The following is a 19,759-nucleotide window of genomic DNA, read 5'->3' as shown; positions in this document are numbered from 1 at the left end:
GAATGATTTAGGCAAGTTTGATGCCAGAAGTGATGAGGGAGTATTTGTTGGGTACTCGTCTACAAGCAAGGCATATATGGTTTTTAACAAAAGAACTCTATGTATTGAAGAGAGCATGCATGTTAAATTTGATGAGTCAAAGAAGAGGAATTAGAAAAAAGAAGACTATGAGCTTGAGGAGCTGACCAACAGAGAACATGATGATCAGGGTACAAACGTGAAGGATGCAGAACATTCAGGAGTACCTGGTCCCTCCAGTCCAACACAGGAGGTACTGTCTCAAAATCTTGAAGGAGATGAAGGTGATTCTGATGCTGACAGAGAAGAAGAGATTACCAAAAAGTCTGGTTGGAAACATCAATCCTCTCATCCACGAGATAATCTCATCTCTCCACTTGACTCAGGAATTCAAATTAGGTCTAAGTCGAGAAATCTGGTGGCATACTCAGCTTTCATATCAACTATTGGGCCTAAGAACATCAAAGAAGCATTGAAGGATGCATATTGAGTGATATCAATGCAGGAGGAGCTACATCAGTTTGAGAGAAGTAAAGTGTGGCACCTGGTCCCCCGACCACTCAACAGGACCATTATTGGGTCAAGATGGGTCTTCAGAAACAAACTTGATGAGCATATGACCATTACGAAGAACAAGTCAAGACTTGTGGTGCAGGGGTACAACCAAGTAGAAGGGATTAATTACGACGACACCTTTGCTCCTGTAGCCAGAATGGAAGCCATCTGAATCTTGATAGCATTTGCTGCCCACATGGAATTTAAGTTGTTTCAAATGGATGTTAAGAGTTCTTTCTTGAACGGAAACTTGAAGGAAAAAGTATATGTCAAACAACCTCCACGCTTTGAAGATATAGACCTACCCAATCATGTGCTGAAATTGGACAAAGCTTTGTATGGGTTAAAACAAGCTCCCAGAGCTTGGTATGAACGCTTGTCAAAGTTCCTCCTAGCCAACGGGTTCAAGAGAGGTAAAATTGATAATACCTTGTTCTTAAAATCTATAGGTAAGGAATTGTTGATTATGCAGGTATATGTAGATGACAACATCTTTGGGGCCACCTTAGACTCCTTGTACAAAAAGTTTGCTGATTTGATGAGTAGTGATTTCTAAATAAGCATGATAGGGGAGCATACCTTCTTCCTAGGCTTGCAGATCAAGCAGTCATCTCAAGGCACATCAATATGCCAAGAGAAATATATCACAAGGCACATCAATATGCTAAGAGAAGTATATCACAAGGCACATCAATATGCCAAGAGAAGTATATCACAAGGCACATCAATATGCCAAGAGAAGTATATCAAAGAACTGCTCATAAAATTCAATCTTCTGGAGGCAAAGGTGTTGGACATCCCGTGAGCACAAACGTGAAACTTGATAAAGATGAAGATGTCGTGGAGGTAAATCAGACCATGTACAGGGGGAATCATTGGGTCACTCTTGTACCTCACTGCAAGCAGGCCGGACATAGTGTTCAGTGTATGGATGTGTGCAAGGTTTCAAGCATCACCAAAGGAATCTCATCTGAAGGCGGCCAGACGTATCTTAAGATACTTGAAGGAAACTCAGGACCTGGTCCTCTTCTACCCTACTGGTGACTCCTTTGATCTTATTGGTTATGCCGATGTTGATTATGTAGGCTTTTTGGTTGATCGAAAAAGCACATCAAGCATGGCACACTTTCTGGGATCATCACTGATTTCATGGGGAACCAAGAAGTAGAACTCTATGGCATTATCCACTGCAGAGGTAGAGTATGTGGCTGCTGCATCTTGTTGTGCACAACTATTGTGGATTAAGCAGCAGTTAAAAGACTTTGGTGTACTCACTAACACCATTCCTCTTATTTGTGATAACACCAGTGCCATGAACATAGCCAAAAATCCTGTCCAGCATAAGAGGACAAAGCACATAGACGTGAGGCAATATTTTCTAAGGGACAATGTTGAAAAGCAAAATATGATGATGAAGTTTTGCAAAACTGAGGATCAGCTGGTTGATATCTTTACAAAGGCACTGAGTAATGAATCCTTCATTAAGAACATGATGAGGCTGGGGATGCACAAAATCACCTGGTCCCTTAACAATTTGCACAAAGCTCTCTCTTGTTGACTATGTTAAGGAGGGTAGGTATCTATACTTGTTTTAATGTTGGTCATAAAAGAATTCATCTTTGGTACCTTAATGCAGGTATACACTCATGGTGTGTCCAACTGAAGGGATGATTTATTCACTAGGCAGGGTTGCAGATTGAAACGAGGACCTGGTCCCCATAAGGTTAGTATCACTTATACTACACTGTCTAACTATCAACATCACTGCCACGTGTCCTTCGCCCATTCATTGCGTCCGTTTCAGATGTCTTTTCGTTTTAAATCCAACAGTCGCTACTGTTGGGGACCCGATACCTTTTTAACTTTCACTTTATATAATCTCACATTGTCGAATAAAAAAAACATCAGCGTTCCTCAACAAATTTCCTTGAAAATTCACGAATTCCCTCTCTCAAAATCTTTTTATATTTCTTCAAAATGTCTAAGTTTGGTTCCTCTTCAAAGGCTCCTCTCTTTCAAGAAGTTGTAAACCCTAGTTCATTCAACTTTTCAACTCTAACTCCTGAGGAATCTCCTTCAAATCCAGTATGTGGGGTTGGTGTAACGGCTGAATCTATCACTCCTCAGAGTTATAGCATGTTATCCTTTGAGGATGTTTTAGCATGTTATCCTACACTAGTCTTATCTGGTGGAAAATCCCAAAATTCAGAGGCGCAATCAGTGGAAAAACCTAATGATGAATCACCCTCAAAAGAAATCGATGTTGGATCCATGGCGGTGTCTTCTACCATATCTGAGAGACTGTTTGAAGGAGACTTGCCAGAAGGGATGGGTCCTGAATCATGTATTTTAGCCGCAGGGGCGGAACTAGTAGTTCAAAGTCTGGCATCACTAAGAGGGGACTCTCAACCTACTCTATTGGAGGAGGAATTTAGATCACCGTATCAGGTTCCTCACAGAGGTCAACCCTTATTTGACCAAACACCCAAATCCTTTGATGTTGAGAGTGATAAGGAAGAAGACGAAAATGTTACGTTAAAATGGAACAAAAAGGGAGTACGAGGAGCGAATGCTATCAGAGTGGAAGTTCCTGAATTTGAGACATTTAAAGTTTTGTCTGAGGGTGACACTATTGCAAAACTTGCTGAGCGTGCACAAGAGAGAAAAAGAAAGGGAAAGGGAAAACTTGTCGAGACCCACTCGAAAAGGCAAAAGGAGGAGTATGGGAGAAGAAGTGTAAAACAAAAAGTTTTGGGACGTGCTATGGAGGCAAATGTTGCCCAAACTGAAAGAATAAGGAAACTGAGACAAGAAGGGTTACTGGCTGTAGAACCCACATCAATACCTGTGCATGTTGAAGATAGTGAGACCCAATCTGCGGACATCACTAGGTATGTGGCAAAACTAAAAAGGATGTTGAGGAGGAAAGGGTGAAATCAAAAGGAACTCAGAAAAGGGCAAGGAAATCACCTGCAAAAAGGCAGAAAGTGACAAAACAGAGATCTCCTGCAAAAGGGAAGCGAGTGAGAAAGCATGTGAATAAACAACTTGTAAAGGGACCTGGTCTTAGGGTTCAAAATCAAAGTAAAGAGGAGGAGATGACAAGGGAGGAGAGAAAAGAGTAAATGGAGCACCAAAAGGCTTTGAATGGCAGAGTATTTGACACTGACATTATAACAAAATTTGGCGTGGCAACCCTGTTGGATGATGTCACCATTCAAGGATGGAATCATCTTTTTGAACCACCTGCGCCGTATTTGCACGAACCTGAAGTGCGTGAGTTTTTCTATAAAATGAAGTTGATGGAAGGAAGGGGTACAACGACCACTGTCAGGGATGTTGAGATATGTTTAGATGAAGAAACTCTAGGGATCATTTTGGGGGTGCCTGTAGCAAGAATTAGAACCATTGAAGGCTACAAACCAACTGAGGAATTCACCAAGCTTGCCACAAAATGAAGAGAGGTTAAACGTGTTGGGCTACTTAAGAAGTTCCTCAAGGGGGGATATCAGTTGGTGTTTGAGTTCATCAACAAAGTGTTGGTACCTAAGAAGGAAAAACGAACAGTTGCGTCTGCTGCTGACTTATTTCTCATGGAAAAGTTGGCTGACCATGAAGAAATAAACCTCACTTCCATCTTGTTAGAGCACATGCATAGAGTAATGACCTGGAAAAAGGCCAAGCATGGCATTCCGTATGGATATCTGCTGATTTTTGTCTTTAACCACTTTGAAGTACCATTAGGAAGGGGAGTACTAGGTACCATTAAACAGATGTTCATTGAGGCTACTCTACTGGAATGCGAGTGCATGAAGGGACAATCAAATGGTAGATCTCAGGTAGCATCCATTCTCGAGCAGCATGCCACTTTCAAATGGGAGGTGGAAGATCTCACGGGTATTCTGAATGACAAGGAGGTTGAAATTGCTAAACTTAAGAAGACAATCTTTAGCGGACCTGGTACCAGTCACGCTAACGAGAATGTGCTGCAAAAATTGAGGAATGAAAATGCATTACTACTGAAGACAAATACCTCACTCAGTGAAGAGGTTAAGGCACTCAATAGGCAGATTATCAAGGCTCATGAAGATGCTAATGAGCGCGTGTTGTTGCTTATGCTCACTCTCTCTCCCTCTCCCTCTCCATCCTAAATGTGTCTTAGTTGTCCTGAGTTTCTCCCCTGTTTACTCCTGTAACCCAAAATCTTGTGGCTTTATGTTTTGACTATTTATGGTGGTCAATCTATGTGATATAATGCTCTTTCCATTTTCTGCCCTGTTAATATGTGCATTTATCATTTTTTTTGCTTTTATACGTATGTTCTGTGTGGCTCGTGGCCCTTAATTCTTAATTGCCCTATGTTTTAACTTGAATATATTTACTGCTTCACCTTTTCAATGTGTCAAAAAGGGGAAGTTTTTGTTGCAATTCATTTTAAGGGGGAATACTGATTAAGGGGGAACTGATTAAGGGGGAACACCAGTTATTGAATGAATGTTTGTTCATTCATGTGAGGAGTTATGCAGGTTGTTTGTCATCATCAAAAAAGGGGAAATTGATAAGTACTTCTGTTCCTAGATGTTGTAATGATCTCTTCACAAGTGCAGGGACCTAGTCCTCTACAGAGTATGAATACTCGTCCAGTGTCAAAATGTTGTACAACTGTTAAAGCTGTCCGCATCAGGAAGTTGGTGAAGTGGCANTCACGTGAGGAGTTATGCAGGTTGTTTGTCATCATCAAAAAGGGGGGAATTGATAAGTACTTATGTTCCTAGATGTTGTAATGATCTCTTCACAAGTGCAGGGACCTAGTCCTCTACAGAGTATGAATACTCGTCCAGTGTCAAAATATTGTACACCTGTTAAAGTTGTCCGCATCAGGAAGTGGGTGAAGTGGCAGAGTACTGCACCAATCAAAGGGGACGAGGTTGTTCATCTGTTGGGTAATAATTCTTCATAGTATATATCAAACAACAAACAATATTATTCATTATTCATTCAAAGAGAGATACTTTCAAGCTTCAAAAACAACATGGGACCTTATAGAAGTGCTTCTATTTCTTTCTGTACCAGTTGTATTTTTGTGTGCTTGTAATAGTTCTTATATTGTAGGATTTGTTTCACTTGTGAAAGGAACATTTCAAACTTGTGTGAATCATTGTAAGAACTAGGTTAAGGGTAACTTAGTTTCTTACTCTAAAAGTCTATATTAATCAGTTAGGATTAGTATAGTTGGCAGTGTTGTATCTGCTCTGGCTCAGCTAAGTGATAGGAGGTATTGCTTAGTGTGGAGATTAGCAGGCTAATCTCATTTTGTAACTGGCTTTTACTTTTGCTTGGAGAAGATTAGTGGAAGCAGTTTGAAAAGTCCTATTGAGAACAGGTCGTGGTTTTACTCCCTTGAGCAATGAGGTTTCCACGTATAGTTGATTGTCAATCTTTACTTTCAGCATTTGTTCTTTACTGTTTATTACGGTAACTATGTTGAGGACCTGGTCCCATCTACATAAGTGGACACATACATTCCAACAGTTACCAAGGACGAGAATAACCGAGATATAGAGCTAGATTACATCGGAGGCTCGAGATGTTGTTACAATAGAACAAGATGCAAGGTGAAAGATGGATTCCAAGGATCAAAGATAAGCATGTACCTGAAGCACACAGTGAAGTATATTGATTAGGATGCCTCTATTGTGCCTGTAAATATATATTTACTTGATATATCTGATACATGGAAAAAGCTTGAAAAATCGAATGCCACTGTGGCAAGACATCACTGCAGGGTATGTGCAGTTCCCTATGATAATTACAAGAACGAATGATAAATCAAATCATCTTTAGCTCTTTTCTACTACCTAAATGTATATGGTTAATATTCATGCAATTTCCTTTACTTCAGATTGAATATTTAGTGGAGTCATGTGCGACATCTGTTGCAAATGTCGATTGCACTCATATAAAGAAGATAAGTGTAATATTTCCTAGTGGCGGAGATCTCATCTACGGAGTTACTCATCAACATGTAGGAGGGACTGGTATGGCACTCCATGGAGAGGTACTCTGAGCTATTATATTTTATTTCTTTGGTCAAGTTCTGCTTACAATCTTATACATTTTCAGACAATGTATAAAACTTTTTAATCAACATCAAGTGTTTATCGTGTTTTTATTATAGCACTATTTTATGTTTTAGTTCCTCTCTTGGGGGATTTGCTTTGCTTCCTTTGTTATTGGGTATGTTTTTTTATTTTTTTATTTTTTTGTACTTGGATTTTCTATCCTTGAGTCGAGGGTCTTTCAGAAATAACCTCTCAACCTCCACAAGGCAGTGGCAACGTTAGGATACACTCTAACCCTCCCCTAACCCCACTTGTAGGACTATACTGGTGATGTTGTTGTTGATACATAACACTGGTTATGTATGCCAAAACTTGCAAGACCAGATTGATCGAATCCATATATCTAATCTCGTTCTCTTAACATCAGATAAAAGAAGTGTTGTTAGCATTTATTTGACATGATTATTTTCTTAGTTTCTTCTTCTCTGTTTCCGCTGCACTAGTCTAGGATGGACGTGTCATATGCTCATCTCTTCTAATCTATGGGAAAGGAAAGGAACCAAGAAATGAAGTTGGTTTCATTGTCGGGATGTCTAGTTGTTATCCTAGACTTGGCTCTATCAAGCTTTCAGAAGGGGAGACTATAACTTTACAATCAAACTATAGCAATGATCAGAGGCATACTGGAGTGTTGAGGTTGTTCTATCTCTTGGTTGCTGAACCATCACTGAAACATAACTCTATCCTACATTCCGCAGATGGAGTAAGATCTTTGACTCATTAAAATTTTTCCTACTTGAGTCTAAACAAGATCATATTTTCTGAACTTGTTTCTTCTTCACTACTACAGACAGGTGGAATTGTAATATTGCAAAATGTTGTTGGAGCCTTGGCAGTGTTTGGAATTGCGCTACTTGTTTGTGCTGCTGTTATTTATCAACGTCAGAATACAAGGGATCATGATGGATATGAGTCTATACTGACCCGAGGTTCTCTCCAATTGATGACTTTGATCCCTAGTACGTCGGAATAAAAGGAATTAGGAAAGCTATGAGTCTAAAAAGGATCACATATCTCCCTTCTTTTTGTACACTTATGTTGTACTTGTATGTCAAGTTACTAATTACATGATTTTGTAATATAATATAAATACGGCAAGAAAAGGTCTGTAACAAGGTGATTAAAGACTATTATGAGTATTTAATCAAGTCTAAGTATTTAATCACAAAAATATATTAAAAGCAATTAGCAAGATATCAAGGAATGAATCTAGACAATAATATGAATATTTCTTTTTGATATACTATAATCATTTTTCCCTCAAAGTCTCGACGGTAATTAAAATGTACTCAATTTTAGTCTTCAAAAAATTGAATCATTTCGACAGACCAGTGGTTAGTTGCTAACAACATCCTATCCTTACAAGGTGGGTTTATGGACAAGAGGTGAAATAATATCCCTTAGCTCTTCCAACGCTCGGGCATTCTTATCAGTGGAACTATTAAAAGAACCCCATTTCTGCTCCAAATCCGCAACAAACTTTGGACTAACAACACAGAGAGTGTTGTACAAGTCTTTTATGTTCATTCCAGACAAAAGTATGTGTTTCTCTATTTCAACCTTTCTCAAAGCTTTCCACACAAGACTCTGCTCATTCCAACCATTGTTCCCTTCTTCAAGGACCAGAAGACCAGGAAATTTTAGAAGTATTTCTCTAGTCTCTTTGACATAACCCTCTCCATCTTCTCCCGTGAGAATCCTGAACAAGTCATAACTGATTCCCAAAATACTCTTACTTTTCGTCTAGGATTTAAGCTTCACCATGTGTATAAGGTGTGGATTTTTTTTCATAGCATGGGATAAACAGTGAAAAACACCAACAATATCTTCATCTTTCTTTAAAGAGAAGTCTTTATTGTTCAAAGGGAATATCCACCGCCTATTTCTGGAACTCGGCTTCCCAGTAAAGAAACAAATTATATGGTGCCCTGATTACAAGCCGACACTCTAAGAACAGCTTCAGAATTGACTGAGAATAGTCCGTAATCCATCAACTTTTAGTCTGTTAAGTAGCCTGGGAAGAGGGACCATTGGTGGTAACTGGAGCTACAGGGGGTGCCAGAGTTGGCACTGTGGCTGCTGCTGGGGTGGCTGACCTAGCACAGATCTTAGCCCGCCGGGACTATAGTGGTTGGTTGTCATCCGGTTCAGAGAATGCTGCTTGGGAGCTCTCACTATCGGAGTTGTGCTCCGGAGCCTTTGTAGCGGGCCTTTTTCCCTTGCCTTGTCCTCCCTTTGGAGGCTTGGGTTGGCTCCTCCTTCGTTCATATTCAGATATTTTAATCTTAAAAATAAATAAATGAGGTCGAAATTTCCTTTTAATATGTCACTAACTCATTGTTACTACAAATATAAGGACTGTTTGATAATGAGAATTTCCAAAACAAGACTTGCAATGAAAATTCCAAATTGAGATACAAATGTTTCATTTTATTGAAAAGAAAAACATTTGGCCTATGAAAATTTCAAATACAACTTGAAGTTTGTATTCAAAATTGAAAAACACATGAACCCTTTCTTTCACTTTTGCTATATTTTTCTTTTTTTAATTTTTTCCCATATTTTTTTTATATAAAAATAACCTCATTTTCTTTTTAAAGGAAAAGCACACTCTAACAACCAAATATTTTTTGTAAAAATTATAACCAAACACAACTTTAAATTCAAAAAATTGAAATAATTTGAACAAATATTGGCAATAGTATATAATAGTTGGTGTATGAGATCTAATCTATGATGGGGTGTACATGGCCAGGTTGGTTCGGGTTTTTCAACTATCAAACCAAACCATTTGTGTCGGATTTTTGAATTTATAAACCAAACCAAACCAATAAAACTCAGATTTTTTAACCTCAGGTTTTTTCGGATTATTTTGGATTTTTTGGATTTTCGGGTTTTTCCGATAAAGTATTCATTCAAACATATAATTTACTTGTATTTCAGATGTTTCTTTAGTCCTACCAAAATACAACTATCTAAGATGTTTCTTACGAAAATAACACAAAATATGATATGATTAATGACACTAAAATATCCAACAAAAAGATAATAATAAAATTGCGTAAAAAAAAATTGCAAATTAATAAGTAATAATGACAATGATCATAATTTAAAAGTACTAAATCATGCTAAAATAAGTTTAATAAGCATTAGTTACATGACTAATTATTAAAGGAAATTAAAATTAAATTATGTACTTTAATTGTCTAAACCTATGTAAAACTAAAGAACAAATATTCAATATTATTGTCATCTTAGTGTTGAATTGATTTCCTTTTTGCATTAGTATTAATTTGATATTGATTTAAGCTTTATTATAATTACCACCATCTATGAACTATAATCTTTATTGGACCATTAAGAATTCTAACTTTCAAACATTTAATAATATATTAAAAGATAAAAATTATGAAAAAGTATAAGAAATATTTAAAAATTATATCAAAGTAAATATTTTTACGTATAAAATAAAATTTTAAAATTATATATATAATGTCGGGTTGGTTTGGTCTCGGATTATTTTTTTCTAGTTGAAACCAAACCAACCCAAATATAGTCGGTTCTTTTTTCAAATACCAAACCAAGTCAAACCAAACCACTAGTCGGGTTTTTGTTCTGATTTGACTAGATTTGCGGTTTGGTTCGGTTTTGTACACCCCTAATTATGACTATCTATTTGAGAAATATTATTATTTTAGAGCAAATTTGATTTATCAAACACAACTCCAACTTCAAATATTCCAAATAAAAGAAAACAGAACGTCCATTTAAAAGTACTTTAAAATCATAAAATTGTCAAATCCTGGCAACTGTTATAAAGTAACTAACTAAAATTAACACACTAAAAAGAAGAACAATAGAGAGAGTAATGTACTATATTTATTCCTTTTCGTTATCTCATTCAAATGAAGTACAAAGCCTTTATATAGGCAATGTAAATTGGGCAGTGAATGGATGACACAAGCCATCCACTACTTTGCACAAGTTGTGCACAATTTCCACCATCTCAACACTCCAATACACATACTATCCATATACCATATTGTGGCATCCACACGTTCACAACACTCCCCCTTGGATGTCTATGCCTAACTAAAGAAACTATAGGGAAGGAAAATGAGTACATATATCTTTAAATACGCATTTGCTTGTTGCCTCATTAAAAACCTTGCTAGGAAAACCCAATGGGACAAAACCTAGCTAAGGAAAAAAGAGTACAACGTGTATTCTACACCCCCTGATGAAGACCACGATTTATATTGTTAAGTCTTCGCATTCCAATTTTGTGTACCATTTTCTCAAGAGTTGAGGCTGGTAAAGATTTGGTGAATAAATATGTTGGATTATCACTTGAACAGATTTGTTGTCTATCAATATCACCATTCTTTTGGAGATCATGTGTGAAGAATAATTTTGGTGAAATGTGCTTCGTTCTATCTCCTTTTATGAAGCCTCCTCTTAATTGAGTTATGCATGCAACATTGTCTTCAAAGAGCACTGTGGGTACCTTGATATCACACTTTAAACCACATCTTTCTTTGATGCAATGTATCACTGATCTCAACCATACACATTCTCTACTTTCTTCATGAATGGCTATTATCTCAGCATGATTGAAGAAGTAGCGATAATCGACTGCTTTGTAGATCACCATGATATAGCAGTACTTTCGTATGTGAACAAATAGCCAGTTTGAGATCAAGTTTTATGTGGGTCAGATAAATAACCTACATCTGCATAACCAATAAGATTTGCACTATCTTTGTTAGTATAAAACAGACCCATAGCACTAGTCCCCTTTAGATATCGCAATATATGTTTAACTCCATTCCAATGTCTTCGTGTAGGGGAAGAACTATATCTTGCTAACAAATTAACAGAAAACTCTATGTCAGGTTTCGTAGCATTAGCAAGATACATAAGTGCACCAATTGCACTATGATAAGGTACTTCAGGACCAAGAGGTTCAACATTCTCTTCTTAAGGTCGGAATGGATCTTCACTCACTTCAATTGATCGGACAACCATTGGAGTACTTGATGGATGTGCTTTGTCCATGTAAAATCGTTTCAAGATTTTCTCAGTATAGGCAAATTGATGGATAAAGACCCCGTCTGCTAAATGTTCAATTTGTAGACCAAGACAAAGTTTTGTCTTTCTAAGGTCTTTCATCTCAAATTCTTTCTTTAGATATTCAATTGCCTTTTGGACCTCTTCTGGAGTTCCAATGAGATTAATGTCATCAACATAAACAGTAAGAATAACAAACCCCAATGTTGTTTTCTTAATAAAAATACAAGGACAAATGACATTGTTTATATAATCTTGTTTTATCAAGTACTCACTGAGGCGATTATACCACATGCACCCTGATTGTTTTAAGTCGTATAATGACTTTTGTAATCTGATTGACCACATTTCCCGAGATTTTAAACTATATGCTTCAGACATTTTAAGTCCTTCCGAAACTTTCATATAAATTTCATTATCAAGTGAACAGTAAAGATAAGCTATAACTACATCCATCAGATATATTTCAAGATTTTCATGTACACCTAAACCGATGAGATATCGAAAAGTTATTGCATCCATAACCGGTAAATATGTTTCTTCATAGTTGAAATTGGGTCGTTGAGAGAATCCTTGTGCAACAAGGCGTGCCTTGTATCTTACAATTTCATTTCTCTCATTTCTTTTTCGTACAAAGACCCATTTATAGCCAACCGATTTTACATCATTTGGGGTTTGGACCACAGGTCCAAAAACCTCACGTTTAGCAAATGAGTCTAATTCTGAATGAATTGCCTCTTGCCATTTTGGCCAATCACATCTTCTTCGACAGATAAGGGCTCAAGATCCTCACTGTCTTGCATAATGTTAAGTGTAACATCATATGCGAAAACATTATCCACTATGATTTTTGATCGATCTAAATTTATCCCATCACCTGTAGAACTTATTGAAAGTTCTTCATTCACTTGAGTCTCGGGTTCACTGATCTCTTCAGGAATATCAAGATTAATCAGATCTTAAATCTCTTCGTGGGATTCTTTTGTAGTGTCTTTTTTTGTACTTCTTTTTCTAGGATTTTTATCCTTTGAACCCAATGGTCTACCACGCTTCAGGCGTGTTTGTGATTCAGAAGCCATGCCACTTGTAGATGGTCTTTTTGGGACGTCAATCTGGATAGGCACATTTACTGCAGGAATATGTGACTTTGTTATCCTTTTCAAAGCAGTAAATGCGTCTGGCATTTTGATTTGCTATGTTTTGCAAATGGATGATCTTCTGGACCTCATGTTCACGCATAAGGGAACGTGGATCACAATGAGATAATGATGAAGCTTTCCAAGCAATTTCATTTTCAAGTTCCTTTTTCTCTCCCCATAATTGCGGAAAACTTGTTTCATCAAATCGACAATCTGCAAATCTTGCAGTGAATAAATCTCCTGTCAATGGCTCAAGGTAGCCAATTATGGAGGGTGAATCGAACCCAACATATATGCCTAGCCTTCTTTGGGGGTCCATCTTAGTGCGCTGAGGTGGTGCTACTGGCACATATACAACACATACAAAAATTCGTAGATGAGCAATATTTGGTTCATGACCAAATACCAATTGTGACGAAGAGTATTTATTATAATGAGTCGGTCTGAGACGAACAAGTGATGTTGCATGTAAGATAGCATGACCCCAAACAGTAGTGGGCAACTTAGTTTTCATAAGTAGAGGTCTTGCTATCAATTGTAAGCGCTTAGTAAATGACTCAGCAAGGCCATTTTAAGTATGAGCATGAGCTACAAGATGTTCAACTTTTATCCTTATTGATAAGCAATAATTATCAAAAGCTTGGGATGTGAATTCTCCAGAATTATCAAAGTAAATTGCCTTAATGACTCCGCAAGGCCATTTGTATCGATAATGAAGGAAATTAATGATATTTGGTACTACCTCCGTCCATTTTTAATTGTCATAATTTCTTTTTTTAGATGCAAACGATAATAACTTTGATTAACATTTTAGATGTATTTTTTTATCATATTGATATGCGAAAATTAGAATGTATATTACTTTTCGTATAATTTTTGAATATCTAATTTTTTTGTTTGAAATATTGAATTAATATAATCTAATTTAACTTTGAAAAGAAATCAAATTGACTTTCAAAAAACGTAATGTGACAATTAAAAGTGGACAGAGGAAGTATTTAATCTTGACTTATACTCACCATTTCCTTTTTTGACAATATATACTTCTTGTGGTTTTTCTATTTTTCATTTCTCTGTCAAAGAAGAAAATAATGAAAAAAATATAAATTAAAAATGGACAAATTTTGTTTTTGATACATTGAAAAATGCTAAATAAACTCGAAAGTAAGCTACATGACTTAAGTTATCCGCAAGAATAAACTCCGTATTTATGAATCTTCAACTTGTTTTTGTTCTTTGTTCGACAATAAATCGGTATATTAATATGCCTCCCTTCAAGTATTTAGGCATAATACATAAATGTGCACTTTAACTTTATTTTATTTCACTTTATGTCCTTCATCTTTGTGTGCACACAAATAAACAATTAAACATGTACAAAATTGAATAAGTAGAAACATGAGTCCTACATGACATAATATATGTAGCCCACCTCTTAAGACACAAATTGCCACATAAGATTTATATGTCTATTTATTTAATTTTATACAAATTTAATTGTATGCATGCACACCAAAATTAAAGGACATAAATATAAACTGATGTCAAATTAATAAATATATTTATGTATTATACCTAATGGTGAGGTGGTTGATAATGACTTTGAGATATTAATATTATACTAAGAGAAAATAATAATTACCCCATTAAAGGAAGACCTATTTTTGAAAAAGACACTCAAACTTTGCAGGGGTCCTAATACATCCCTTAACTAGATTAATGTGAAATTATTGAACCATTTTTTGATATTTTATAGAGAGAGTGTATATCACTCACCTAAAGAGCGTGGAAACCAGAAAAAGTAAGATTAAACTTGCAATATTTTATATTAACCATATAAATAATCTTTTATTTTATTGTTAATTTTTTTTTTCTTTCTTCTCCTTCCTGAGCTTCACCATTGAAGGAGAGCTTGAATTTTTATTTTTTTTTGCTCTCTTTTCGTTTTTCATTTAGATTGGATTTCAGCGGAGAGATTTAATTGTAACTAAATAACACAATCTCAGTACATAAAAAAAGATGCCTTTTCACTGATAAAAAAATTCCATTGATAACGGAAGCAATAACAGATTTGTTGTTCATCCTCAGATTTCTTCTCCTCCTTCTTGACCGGCTGGTGTGAGAATCTTCGGGAAGATGATGGTGACTTCGAAGATAGAATCGTCGGCGTTATTTCAATTAACCCCTGATCAATTTACGAGGGCTGAAATCCTGTTAAGACCAAGCAAAAATAATCTCATCTGCATTCGGAGAGAGAATTTTCATTTTTTCCAACTACAACCCAGATTGATGTAGAGCAAAATCCAAAGGCAAAACACATAAAAAGAAGACTTTGACAGAAATTTTAATTTGAAAAAAATTGATTTTGAAAACGAAATTGATTTTCCTATTTGATTTTGATTTAGTGTTGTAAATGGTGTTGTAGCAATGGCGGCCACTTCACAAGACGAAGAAGACCAACGATGGGGTTAAGCATAATTGGAGAAGAAAGAAAAAATAAAGAATTAAAAAGAAAAGAAACATAAATAAAAACAAAGATTAGAAAATTATATAAAATTGACAGGTGGCAAACAATAATTGGTGTGTGCTTACACCTTCTTTTTTATAAGTGGGATTAACTGAAAAATAAAATATTTATATCACTTTTAAATTATTTAGTGGGGTACTAGGACCCTTATAAAGTTTGAGTGTCTTTTTAAAAAAAATGTCATAGTTAAACGGGATAATTATGTATTTTCTCTTATACTAATAACATAGTTTCACAGGTGTGAAATAATATAAAATAAAAAGTAATAAAATAATAATTTCTCATGTGTGAAAGCATTTACCGGCCATTTGTGGTTGTCATATAAGTCATGTCATGCCTATTATTCATTTTAGGGAAAAGGATAAATATATTCCAAATTATCGTAAATGGAATGTAGATATTCACCGTTATAGTTTTGAGACATTGATGTCCCTGCCGTTTAAAAACTAGAGCATATATGCCCTTTACTCTACATGACTTAAAATGGAACAAAGCCATGAAATGGACGAGTGTTTCTTTTTTGATACATTGAAAAATGCTAAATAAACTTCAAGTCTTTTATACGCTACATGACTTAAATTATCTAGAAGAATAAATTCCATTTCCTATGGCGCGACTACACATATTAATAAATCTTCAACTTGTTTTTATTCTTTGTTCGATAATAAATCTGCATATTAATTTGTTTTCCCCCAAATATTTATATTAGTAATTTTAGAGATAAATATTGAAAATACTTTTAAAATTGACTAAATTATTATTTTAGTTTCCCAATTATTGACAATCTTAAAAACAATATGCCTTTACTTGATTAAGTAACATGCCATTCACCTATGCATATATGCGAAATTCTCTGCTGATATCATGTTCACGTAAATATAATATAATTTATTTTTTATATAAAAAAATATTTAAATAAATAAATGCTAAAATTTAATAACCTAAAAAAAAGAGAAAAATAACTTTTTTAAAAAAATATTCTTACTCTACCTATCCCCTACGCAGAACCCCAACCCCATCACTCACCCACCCCTCCCTCCCCCCACCCCCACCCCCACCCCCACCCCCAATTTTTTAAAAAAAGATATTCTTATTTCACACAATCGCCTACCCAACTTCCTCACTCCAATTAAAATTACTTCTAAAATAAAAAAATTTCTTACCCCATCTCCACCCCTATCCGGAACCACCCCCGGAAAAAAGTTACTAATTCTGAATGGGCGGGTAGTTAGGTGAGACTTGAGAGGTTGGTGTACTGGGTAGGGTGGGATGGAGTAATAAACATAATATTTTTTTTATACGAAAAAAATAATGTTTTTTCATATATATTTATGGGTTGTTGATTGCCTGACTATACTGTTGTCAACAGATACAGTAGCATCAAGTGAAGTTAGAAAGAGAGAAAAAAATGTCAGCCTCTTCAAATTACCAGTTGTTTTCACTTGTCTCCATCTTACTGCTAATAACAGTTGATTCAAGTTCACAATCTCAAGCAACACAAGAAAACGGTGTGAAATCTGGTGTCTTTCTATCTCCAGCGTTTGTGCTGGAACCTGGATCTGTCTCTAACAAGATTTATTACAACATTAGCTTCCCAAAAGGCCATATTGCTATCAAAAATTTCGATGCCGAAGTAGTTGATGAGGCAGGGAATCCTGTACCCCTTTACGAGACATATCTTCACCACTGGGTTGTTATAAGATATTATAATCGAAAAGGTGTGGAAGTAACAAAGTACCATGATGATTTGGGGTACAACCAATCAGATTTTATTGTCAAGAGAAACTCAGGGATATGTGATGGAGGCCTTTCTCAATATTTTGGCCTTGGGTCAGAGACGCGAAAAACAATCACCTATGTTCCAGATCCTTATGGAATAGAAGTTGGTAATCCAGTCGAAGTACCTTCTGGATACGAGGAGAAATGGTTGCTCAATGTACATGCAATTGATACACGAGGTGCGGAAGATAGACTGGGATGTACTGAATGCAGGTGTGATCTTTATAATGTTACCAAGGACGAGAATAACCGAGATATAGAGCCAGATTACATTGGAGGGTTGAGATGTTGTTACGATGAAACAAGATGCAGGGTGAAAGACGGATTCCAAGGATCAAAGAGAAGCCTGTACCTGAAGTACACAGTGAAGTATATTGATTGGGATCCCTCCATCGTGCCTGTAAAAATTTATATACTTGATATAACTGATACATGGAAAAAGCCAGAAAAATCGACTGCCGCTGTGGCAAGACATCACTGCCAGGTATGAGAGAAAATGATAATTTAGCTCATAACTCAAATCATTTTTAACTCTTTAATAATATTCAGGCAATTTCTTTTACTTCAGAATGAATATTTAGTGGAGTCATGTTCATCAGCTGTTGCAAATGTCGATTGCACTCATACAAAGAAGATAATTGTAACTTTTCCTAGCGGCGGAGATGTCATCTATGGAGTTGCTCATCAACATACAGGAGGGACTGGTATGGCACTCCATGGAGAGGTACTCTGAGCTATTATATTTTGTTTCTTTGGTATGTTCTTCTTACAATCTGGATTGCTTGTACCTTACATATTTTCAAACGATTAAGTCACTTGATAAAAACAAAGATTTTTGTACAATAAACTTTTTCTTTTAATTATACTTGTCATCTTAACACTGGTTATGTATGCCACGACTTTCAAGACCAGTTTGATTGAATCCATATCTAATCTCGTTCTCTTAACATCCAATAAAAGAGAAGTGTTGTTAGCGTTCATTTGACATGATTTTCATACTTCAGAAGATTATTTTGTTGATTCAAACTGTTATGTCCCAGTATGGTAACATTTCAGTTTATCTTCAATTAACTGCAGAAAGCTTGATGTTTTTTTATTATACTGAATGGAGCCTCCTTCCCTTTGAGACAATTAATGTCCGTGTTACATTGTCTGCTTAGTTAATATAGTGGCCCCTCGATGAACTGCATCATTTTATAGGATATAGTATTGTTTCTTGATAGTTAACTGCTTTAGTTTTGTAAGTACATAATTGTAAGTTCAGTACTTGTGTGGGAAGTCAGGAAGATAAGCTAGTGTATAATGACATGGCTATCGGGTAGTAAAGCAGTCATACTAGTTGTTGCGTTTTTGTATAGCATATTATTCTCAATTGTCATCATGATTAGCTGAGCAGATTTACTTGTTCTGATTTGTGGAGCACCTTGTTCATTGGTGTTTGGTGTTGGTTATTTCTTAATTTCTTCTTCTCTGTTTCCGCTGCTTTGGTCTAGGATGGACGTGTCATATGCTCATCTCTTCCAATCTATGGGGAAGGAAAGGAACCAGGAAATGAAGCTGGTTACATTGTCGGTATGTCTAGTTGTTATCCTAGACCTGGCTCTATCAAGATCTCGGAAGGGGAGACTGTAACTTTACTATCAAACTATAGCAATGCCCAGAGGCATACAGGAGTGATGGGGTTGTTCCATCTCTTGGTTGCTGAACCATCACCGAAGCCTAATTCTATCCAACATTCCACAGATGAAGTAAGATCTTTGACGCATTAAAAGTTTTCGAGATTCAGAGTAGTGAATTTCCTACTTAAGTCTACACAAGATCATATATTTCTGAACTTGTTTCTTCTTCACTATTGCAGACAGGTGAGATTGTAATATTTCAGAATGCTATTGGAGCCTTGGCAGCAGTGTTTGGAATTGCACTACTTGTTGGTGCTGCTGTTATTTATCAACGTCGGAATCAAAGGGAGCAGCAAGGCTATGAGTCAATACAGATGTGAGGTTCTTTCCCTTCTGGTGACTCTGGTCCCTAGTGTAGTACACAAAATGCAAGTTATGATCTCCCTTCTTTTTGTGGACTAGTTCCTCGACACATGTGTTGCACTTGTATGTCAAGTCATGAATTATAAGATTTTGCAAAATAATATCGATATTATTAAAATAAAACTTTGAGTAAATGATAGTACAAGTGCTTGTGAATGATCTATCCTTTGATCTTTGTATAGTGACATGTTTGTCAATGTGAAGATGACAATATATTATCTGAATTTACGAAGTTGAATAGTTAATTAGCATTTAATTAGACAGATATTATCTAGCAAAAATATTCTTTTAACTTATAAGTAGGCTTCCTACTTCTAAAAGTAAATAAGTTCAAATTTAATTTTCAATCTGAACATCTCAAAAGCCAAACAATTTGGTTAGTTGACATCTTACTTTCGGAGTGAAAGAATTAATTTATTTCCAAGAGAACCTGTTGCCGTGAAATAACAAGAAAGAATAATTTATTCCAAAGATGTTACTTTGGCCTTTCTAAGTATAGTAATAAAA

General features: G+C 35.8%; 1 protein-coding gene and 1 pseudogene across 1 annotated transcript; both read left to right on the top strand.

Moving 5' to 3' along the window:
• The first annotated feature begins 4,235 nt into the window (after positions 1-4,235).
• LOC125861279 (uncharacterized) lies at positions 4,236-7,668 on the top strand (annotated as a pseudogene).
• A 9,171-nt stretch (positions 7,669-16,839) lies between these two features.
• On the top strand, positions 16,840-19,386 carry LOC125862300 (uncharacterized). The gene is made up of 4 exons (XM_049542344.1): positions 16,840-17,694; positions 17,779-17,934; positions 18,704-18,958; positions 19,069-19,386. The coding sequence occupies exons 1-4, from the start codon at positions 16,840-16,842 to the stop codon at positions 19,207-19,209; spliced, it is 1,407 nt and encodes a 468-aa protein (XP_049398301.1). The 3' UTR covers positions 19,210-19,386.
• Positions 19,387-19,759: the final 373 nt, after the last annotated feature.

Source organism: Solanum stenotomum, chromosome 4, assembly GCF_019186545.1.
Source record: "Solanum stenotomum isolate F172 chromosome 4, ASM1918654v1, whole genome shotgun sequence".
NCBI classification, from domain to species: domain Eukaryota; kingdom Viridiplantae; phylum Streptophyta; class Magnoliopsida; order Solanales; family Solanaceae; genus Solanum; species Solanum stenotomum.
This window is presented reverse-complemented; position numbering and strand designations above follow the sequence as displayed.

Excerpts from the sequence above, each read along its gene's own strand:
- LOC125862300 (XM_049542344.1), top strand. The coding sequence starts at position 16,840 with ATGTCAGCCTCTTCAAATTACCAGTTGTTTTCACTTGTCTCCATCTTA. Across the intron at positions 17,695-17,778 it reads TGGCAAGACATCACTGCCAG|AATGAATATTTAGTGGAGTC; the intron begins GTATGAGAGAAA and ends CTTTTACTTCAG. Across the intron at positions 18,959-19,068 it reads TCCAACATTCCACAGATGAA|ACAGGTGAGATTGTAATATT; the intron begins GTAAGATCTTTG and ends TCACTATTGCAG.